The sequence below is a fragment of the Chelon labrosus genome (genome assembly GCF_963514085.1).
Source record: "Chelon labrosus genome assembly, chromosome: 7".
Taxonomy (NCBI): Eukaryota; Metazoa; Chordata; class Actinopteri; order Mugiliformes; family Mugilidae; genus Chelon; species Chelon labrosus.
This window is the reverse complement of record NC_140343.1, coordinates 973,613-982,769: the sequence shown is the minus strand read 5'-3', so window position 1 is coordinate 982,769 and position 9,157 is coordinate 973,613. Positions and strand designations below refer to the sequence as shown.

The following is a 9,157-nucleotide window of genomic DNA, read 5'->3' as shown; positions in this document are numbered from 1 at the left end:
ATAATTATTATTATTCTGTCGACATTCCAGACGCTCAGATACATTTTTAAAAACTTCACCGTCTGAACTAAATGTTTCCTCCAAATGAGCCGCTGACAGTTTTACAGTCGTGATGCGTTCAGGTCCCTGGGGTTGTGTTCAGGTCCCTGGGGTTGTGTTCAGGTCCCTGGGGTTGTGTTCAGGTCCCTGGGGTTGTGTTCAGGTCCCTGGGGTTGTGTTCAGGTCCCTGGGGTTGTGTTCAGGTCCCTGGGGTTGTGTTCCTCCCTTATTTCCAAATCCAGACAGAGAAGAAGAAGAAGAAGAAGAAGGGCACGACTGCACATGAAGCTCATGTTCGGAGGTCCGTCCACACTGTGTTTAAAAATGAGGCCTCTACAATGAACAGCCAATCAGAGCAGAGCAGGATGAAGGTGTTAATTATATCTGCATCGTTGACCCTGATCCGTTCCTCGTCAGTTTTCTGATTTCTGGAGAGAGAAGAATAGCTCTGCATCAGCTGGACAGTCCTCCAACCAATCAGATCCATAACGTTTGTGACATTTAATTAATCTCAGTTAACAGTTCATCCTTTAAAGTTATTTCCTCTCAGTATCTTTTACATCAGATAACAGCCTCTTTAACAGCAGCACTTTAGTTGTAAACTAATCAGATGACTTCTGTGACCACTGTTACTCTTCTGTCCATCAAACACATTAAGCCCCGCCCCCAAACATTCTGATTGGCCCCTCAGAATCAGTTCCCAACAGAGAGACTCCAGATAAACTTTATGCTGTAAAAAGATTTAACTGGGGGAAGATGTCTCACTCTGAGACAAATAGAAGTCCCTAAAGATTCAAGAAGTTTTACTTTCACCAGGAAAATGTTATTTAGGTTCATTGAGACGTGTGAAACTGTTTCTGATTCGTTACGAGAGTAAAACATTTAATGGGTAACGATGCTCTTGTTAAATTACAGCTGTGCTCTGATTTCATCTGGTTCAGTGACGATATGTCATCACATGGATCATCCTCTCTATGATCCAAACACAATGGTCCATGTGAGGACCATGTGATCGATGGATAACGTTGGAGGCGTATGATTCTGGTCACAGTGTGGGCGGGCCGTGGTCACAGTGTGGGCGGGCCGTGGTCACAGTGTGGGCGGGCCGTGGTCACAGTGTGGGCGGGCCGTGGTCACAGTGTGGGCGGGCCTTGGTCACATGTTCCTCCTGGAGATGACGGCGGACCAATGGAGGCGCTCCAGACTTGTTCCTCCAGTGTTTTGGATGCGCTGAGCATCACTACACGGAGGCTTGTAGTTACACGTTTCTGACATGAAACCTGGAAGGTTGGTTTCTCCCAGGTGACCTGAACGCATCGCTGGGTGTCAGGTGAGACAGGTGAGGCAGGAGGGCGTCGGACTGTACATATGTGTTTTATACCACAGTTTGGTGTCTGAGAGCTGATTGTCAGTTTTATATCTGATTAAACGTGTATATTTTGATTAAAGTGTGCGACCAGTTCTGAGCCTTACACTGTTTGTGTCACAAAGAAAAGAAAAAAGAGATTAAATCACTTTTTATCTAAAACCACAGAGAAGTCGAGTCGTCTGTCCTCACGGTGCTTTAAACCCAAAACACAAACACGTTCATGACCCAGGAGGAGGAGGAGGAGGAGGAGGAGGAAGAGTTTAACAGCTGAAGGGTTTAGTTCTGGACTAATTAAAGTCTCCTCCATCAGCTTCTACACGTCCTGGCTCCTCTTTGCTTTTTGAGTTCAAGCTGCTGATTGTCTGAGGATCTGATGGAGAGTTCATATTCACAGTAACACGTGGAGAATTAAATACAAGGAATGAATATTATAAAGTGAGCCAATATTACATATCAGTTCCTCCTTGTGTCCAGTATCAGCTGTGACCTCCTGGTAACTAAATGTCTGTGGTAACAGCTGATCAGTGGTCTACAGCAGCTTGGATTCCTCAGAACAGAACCACTTCATCCTCATCGACTCATAAAGTCATTCATCTTTAAACGAGTTCCAGCATCTTCATCACTTTCTGAAGACGATGATGAAGATGAAGCTTTGATGGCGGGTGACACGGCTGCGTTAGAGTCAGAGAAGGTAAAGAAAAGCAAACAGTGACCTACATTTATAAATATACACTAAGAAAAGAACTGGTGGATTAATTAAACTACGTCTTGTTTCTTCGTCCTCAGTCGTGATTCCTTGTTCCATGTTTCCTCCAGCAGAGGGCGACACATGTAAAAAGATGATCTGGATCAGAGCTGTGATGTTGTTTCAGGCTAAATAATGAAAAGAAGAACTGAATCTGGTTCTTTCTGTTTTCCTCCTCTTTCTTCCTCCTCTTCCTTTTATTCCTCCTCTTCTTCTTGTGGATTTAAAGTTGGACGAGTTTCATCTGAGAGGACGATCACAGAGTTGACTCCTCTCAGAGGGAGAGAGGAGAATAATAGAAGAGGAGGAGGAGGAGATAATAAAGCAGAGGAGGTGAAGCGAAGCTGGGAGGCTTTACAGACTGGAGGAAGTTCATATCCGTGTCTTCTTATTCTCACCGACGGTGACGAACAAAAAAAAAAAAAACGTTGATGGCACGGCAGCTTGACCTCAGACGAGAAATCCTTCCAGTCTGAGGAGAGGAGGAATAAATGAGGAGGAGGAGGAGGAGGAACATGGAGGAGACATGGAGGAGACATGGAGACACCTTGGTCATCATCTGGTTCAAGACTGGACACTAACATGGAGGAGAAACAGTCCTCCTCCTCCTCCTCCTCCTCTCGGGATGATTGACAGCTCAGTTTAAAGATTTTTTTGTTTCCAGTTGATCAGATTTTTCTTTTATCCTCTTCGGTACGAGATTAAAGGATTATTTATTCTCTTCCACCTTTCTTTCTTTCTTTCTTTCTTTCTTTCTTTCCTTGTTTCACGTCTAACTTGATTTCAGATAACAACAAAGTCTCTCGTCGTAACTTTTTTCGCCACAAACTCAGATTTTTAAAAACGTGTCCAAGTTTCAGAAAGTTCCTGAAAAGAGTCAGAGTTCCTGAGGAGGAGGAGGAGGAGGAGGAGGAGACGACGTTGATAAAGACGAGTGTTTTTTAAATGAAGGACTTTAACCTGTGATGGATTCTGTTGTGATGCTGCTGAACGCTTCTCGTCTTCCTCTGATGTGAGCCTTTTATTTTTTTGCGGCCAGCAGGAAACATATTGGTCGAGCTCACCAAGGTGTGCTAATGCCTGGTGGGCAACTACTTTAAATGCTAATTCTCCCGCCTTCCATCCTGCACCTAAACTCTCAGCTAGCGACCCGCTAACTACCTCCGAGCCAATCTCTTCCTCCACATTTCCTCCTCCGAGCCGTCGCCGCCCGGCCGCCGCTCCCCGCGGAGTCCACCGCCGCAAACAAACACCGGCGGCCTGTCAAACCGCTAATCCAGCCGCCGCCGCCCAACCAGACGCTCGATGAGCAGTCACGCGTGTTTTGACATGTTTGAGGGGTAGAAGAAGAGGAAAACAGTGTTTAGGCGGGAAGTGGAGGAGGAGGAGAGGCTCAGCGTGCGGCTAATGGCCGTCCGGCTGACAGGTCCATCATGGATTTAACCGGCCGCCTCGGCTGCTTTGCATCCGTCTGACAGCTTCAGTGCTTCTGCCTAAAAGCAGATTATGCAGACGTCCGGTTCACTGGCCTCCAGCGCCTCCATCGCCTCCATCGCCTCCATCGTCCTGGTGTTTCTCTGATTATTGGACGCCGTCCTGCAGGGAGCCGCTAGGTAATTCAGTCCCCGAGTGATGAGACGTGAATAATCGTCCTCTGGGACATAATTAACCCTTTAATTCTCTCCGTCTGGTCGCTAGCTGTGAGGACCTCTGCTGACATGATGCGTTCACTGTCCTCGTAAAGCAGCGGCAGCCTAAACTCAACTTTATAAATGAGACCTCGAATGTCCTCATTAACATATCATACGGTTTGTGTCCCCACAACACCAGTCAGACGAGCGCACACACACACACACACTGTCTGCAGATCAATTAAAGGTCAATGAAGAGTCTCTTTCTTTCTCTTCAGCCCTGTTTCAACTTGTTGGTTTCAGATAAAAACAAACTCCCCATCATCATGGTGCGTTCACTGTCCTCTTAAAGCAGCTGAACTTTACACGTGAACCCTTGAATGTCCTCATTAACATATCAGAGGGTTTATGTCCCCACAACACCAGTAAGACGACCACACACACACAGCCTGCAGGTCAATTAAAGGCTGATGGACGAATCAGGAGACAGTCCATTAAGTCGTCCGTCCGTCCGTTGGTCTGATTCGGAGGTCGGACCCCCACAGAGACGCTCTGTCTCCTTCAGCAAGGACAAACAGACTCGATGGGGTTCCTCCTCCTCCTCCTCCTCCTCATCTGGTTCTCTGTGGAACCAGACACAAAGAACCAAAGAAATAAGAGCTGAGTTCCCTCTGGATCTGGATCCAAATCTGGTACAGAGACCAACACGTTCCACACGTTTATTTTTTAACAGGAGAACCCACTTTAATTCAAACAAACATTATTGCTAACATTTTCCACATATGGTTTTTGTTTTGTATTTGTATTAAGGGTCGCGGGGTCTACTGGAGCCTGTCCCAGCTGTCATGGGGCGAGAGGCGGGGGTACAGTTTATTATTATTATTTAAATCTTTCATTTGGTTTTATTTTGCCGTGTGTCTCTGTTTTGGTAAATCTACATATTATAGATGTTATGATTCAGGTTGTTGCTCCTGTTCCTTATTCATATTAAAATATCAGTAAAATCTGTGAGGGCGGTCATTTTGGAAACGGCTGCCAAAAGCTAGTAATTGCAGTGCACGGATTAATCCACCAGGGGGCAGACGACAGGTATAAAATCATTTACTACAGGTTTTTAAACATTTAGTCTGTTTAGTGTTAGAAGGTTAAAAACAACTTAATAAAAACGTCGTGGTATAAATGAGACTTTATTATTATTGAGACTGGAATGAACTCATGAATGAACTGACTTTATAAGGTGCTGCTTCTTAATTGATCCCTCAGTTCTGTCTGACAGGTTCAACAGGCATCAACATGAAGTCATGTAATTACAGCTGCTTTAACGCTGCTCCATTAACACTCAGCAGATGGGGTCTGTTCAGCAGTTTAATTATCTCTACGGACAATTAATCTGCTGAGCAACACTCAGGAGGCTTTTAATCTGAAGGGCACAGCTGCCTGCAGTAAGTGACATGTTCACAGACGACGGCTAACGGCAAGTAACCAAAGATAAGATTAATCAAACAGAGCAGTCTCTAAGAAGCTGCAGTTCCTCTAGCGTCCACCAGAGGCGCCACTGGTCAGACATGTTTACATCTGGAGATAAACTAGAGCAGTGGCAGTAACAGCAGTAGGGTCCCTCCCCCTCCCCAGGGCCCAGACCAACCTGACTGACCTGTAGCTGGACACTGGGGGGGGCGGGGTGGTCAGCGTTACCTGGACGGTTCCTCAGGGTTCATACAAACACACTGCCCCCCCCCCCCCCCCCCAGTGGTCTCTGCATTTATTCATGGGACCCTCTGAAAGTTTAATAGAGCATCTCCATTAATCTGTGACTCCACTTTAAAAGCAAGGATTAAAGATTCATCTGGACCCCCACACACACACTCACCCCCCCCACACACACACCGCCCCACACCCTCCCTCCCCCATCACCCCCCCCCCCCCCCCCCCCCCCTTTCCTCCAAAGATGATTCTCTGAAACATTAATGAATGCTGAATCACTGGACAAGAGGAGGAAGAGGAGGAAGAGGAATGTCCTCAAATAGAATAAAATGATTGACAGATAAAATCAAACAAAACAAAAAGGTTTTTTTTTATTTTTAGAATAAATTTCTGGTTGATTCAGAACAAAGATGTTTATTCTTTATAGTCACATGTTTATTTATAGATTTTACTTCCTTCCTTCTTCCCTTCCTTCCTTCTTCCCTTCCTTCCTTCTTTCTTTCCTTTCCTTCTTTCCTTCCCTCTTCCCTTCCTTCCTTCCTTCTTCCCTTCTTTCCTTCCCTCCTTTCCTTCCTTCCTTCCTTTCCTTCTTTCCTTCCCTCTTCCCTCCTTTCCTTCCTTTCTTCCTTCTTCCCTTCCTTCCTTCCCTCCTTTCCTTCTTTCCTTCCCTCCTTTCCTTCTTTCCTTCCTTCTTTCCTTCCCTTCCTTCCTTCCTTTCCTTCCTTCCTTCCTTCTTCCCTTCCTTCCTTCCCTCCTTTCCTTCCTTCCTTCCTTCTTCCCTTCCTTCCTTCCCTCCTTTCCTTCTTTCCTTCCCTCCTTTCCTTCTGTCCTTCCCTTCCTTCCTTCCTTCTTCCCTTCCTTCCTTCCCTCCTTTCCTTCTTTCCTTCCCTCCTTTCCTTCTTTCCTTCCCTTCCTTCCTTCTTCCCTTCCTTCCTTCCTTCCTTCCTGCTTTCCTTCTTTCCTTTCCGTCCTTCCTTCCTTCCTTCTTTCCGTCCTTCCTTCCTTCCTTCTTCCCTGCCTTCCTTCGTTCTTTCCTTACTTCCTTCCTTCCTTCCTTCTTTCCGTCCTTCCTTCCTTCCTTCTTCCCTGCCTTCCTTCGTTCTTTCCTTACTTACTTCCTTCCTTCCTTCTTTCCTTCCTTCTTTCCTTCCTTCCTTCTTGAAGCTTCAGATCTGAAACATCCCGGTGCCGTGAACACACCACTAAGTTTGTTGGGGGGGGGGGGGGGGGGGGGGGTCATGTAGTTCTGATTAGAGGGAGAACACCGTGACTCAGAAGCTCCGCCCCCCTCCCCCCTTCTCTCTCTCTATTGGGGGACGCGCGGGGAGCAGCAGTTCGGAGCTGAGCCGGTAACTAAACCAAACGCTCCTCCTGCTGCTGCGGCTCAACTTTCACTCAGACTTCTCTCCTCTTTGTTCCCGTGGCTCCTGGTTCGGCTCGGCTCGGCTCGGTTTGGTTTGGTTTGGGTTCAGGTTCTGTTGGAAGAAGAAGAACCCTTGGAAAGTTTGTGTCGGAGTGGAGCGGCTCGTCCTGCAGGGGTCTGAACTTGGAGGAGGAGGAGGAGGAGGAGGAGGAGGTCTGGGAGCCGCTCCTCGGGCTCAGCAGCGGAGACTCAGAGTTGATCGGAGGATCCTGAAGGAGAGACCCGGACTCGGACGCACATGGAGCGGCTCCGAGCGCGCACCGTCCCGCTGCGTCCTGCCCCGGTCCGCTCGGACTGAACCGGTCCGCTCGGACTGAGGATGAAAGTTTGGGGCCGTCGGTACCGGACGAAGAAGTGAACTGGATTACTGAGAAGAACCATGGCTCCCTCTGCTCCCTGGATGTAAACTGATTGATGTAAACCCGAGTTTGATGAGCTTCGGTTCTGGTTCTGGTCCTGGTCCTGGTCCTGGTTCCGGTCCTCCTCCCTGCGGGTCACAGAGCTGAAGAGAAGAAGAGTCGCGGATGTTCGCCGGGACGCAGCGCGCCGCGCCGCCGCGCATGGAGCGCTCCGGGCGGCCGCTGCTGCTGCTGCTGCTCGGCCTCCTGCTCCGGCTCTGCGCCTCCGTCACCGACGACCGCCTCATCTCGGACCGGTACGCGGTCTACTGGAACAGCTCGAACCCCAGGTAAGACCCGGACCGGGCCCCCAGCCTCCTGCTGCCCTGCTTCAAACTGAAAACATGAAACTTTATGTAAAAAGAGGAAAGTCTGAATCAGTCTGATCCTGGAGGAGGAAGGAGTTAAACCTCAGTTAATAACGGCATCAATGAGAAGGAACTAAATATTCAGGTTTAATTAAATCAAATAAATGAGTCAGATGATGAAGCTGAAACAGAAGAACTGATCATCTTCATCTGATTCCTCTTCTCACTCATTCTCTGAAACGTTTTCTTCAACAGAATCAAACTAATCTTCAGTTTTTTGTCAAATGTGACAAAGAGAAGCAGGAATCCATCAAACTGAGACACTTTCTGACAAATATTCACTTTAAACGTCTGCTTTCAGACACAAATGGACTTTTCTCCAATAATTAAGAGAAAAACAGGAAGTTTGATGTGAAACAAGTTTGTGAAGAAACTCCACCATCATTAGTTCTCAGACTTTGATCCATTTTTCTCTGATTTACTTTAAAACTGACGACGAATCGTTCCAGATTCTCTTTGTCACGACTGAAACCTGAATCCTCTGTCGGTTCAGGAACATGTTCCAGTCGATCGACTGATGAAGGAGGGAATCATTAGAGAACAGGATCAGATCAGTGGATCCTGATGATATCTGAGTCCTCTGTCCAGTCAACCAGAAGGAAACGGAGTCAGATCATCCTGAGGTTAAAGACGACGGAGCTGAGACAAAACAAATCACAAAAAATAGAAAGTTCATCTGAAAATGTGTTGATTCATCAGAACTGATCAGATTAAATCTGTTGGACGTCGTGAAAATAAACTTCAACACAGACTGTTTCATAATTAAACCCTGAGACAAAATAAAAAGATAAAAAGATGTAAATGTCGTCGTTAAAAGTTTTGCATAAATTCTAAAATATAAAAAAATAACTGAACCATCAGAACGTCGCCTCATCGTCTCTAATCTGGAATTACTGTCCAATCTGACCGTGACCTTTGACCTTCCATATTTGACCTCCTCCTCTGCGTCCGTACCTCCACAGTCACCAGCCGTCTGTTCTCTCCTCTGATTGGCCGGCTGGAGTCTGAACCGTCCAATAGCAGCGTGCGGCGTCTGCAGCCTGTCAAACTTCACCGTCTTCAGGTTTTAATGTGAAGGTCTCTGTGGGCGAAGGTGAAACCTTTCACAATAAGAGCGGGGCAGGTTTTTCCTCCGCGGCCTCGCCGAGCGTTTCAGAGCGTGTGTGGTCGTCCAGATGTGAAAAGTCCCAGAGGAAAGAATCTGCTTCATTTATCATCCCTGCAGAAATAAAATCTCACGTCTCCTGTTTCTAATCAGCCGCCATCTTTCCCTGAACCCACGCTGAACCCGCTCAGGTTCTACACAAACAACTGGTTCAGTCAAGATGGCCGCCCGGCCTGACGACGGCGGCGTCGGCGGAAAACTCCAGATCAGAGCGTCGTCTTTACTCCAGGGTTAAATGATGGACACAAACGTTTAGGTTCATCTCAACAAAAAACATTTTAGTGTCTGAAACGCCGAACGGACAAAATACACATT

General features: G+C 47.1%; 1 protein-coding gene across 1 annotated transcript in view; it reads left to right on the top strand.

Annotated features, from left to right (window-relative positions):
- Positions 1–6,891: 6,891 nt before the first annotated feature.
- The window catches only part of efna2b (ephrin-A2b), a 52,395-nt gene continuing 50,129 nt past the window's right edge, over positions 6,892–9,157 (top strand). Inside the window, exon 1 of the mRNA XM_084547965.1 lies at positions 6,892–7,599. Within this exon, the coding sequence (XP_084404091.1) occupies positions 7,436–7,599 (164 nt within the window). The 5' untranslated portion in view covers positions 6,892–7,435. The remainder of the gene's footprint in view (positions 7,600–9,157) is intronic.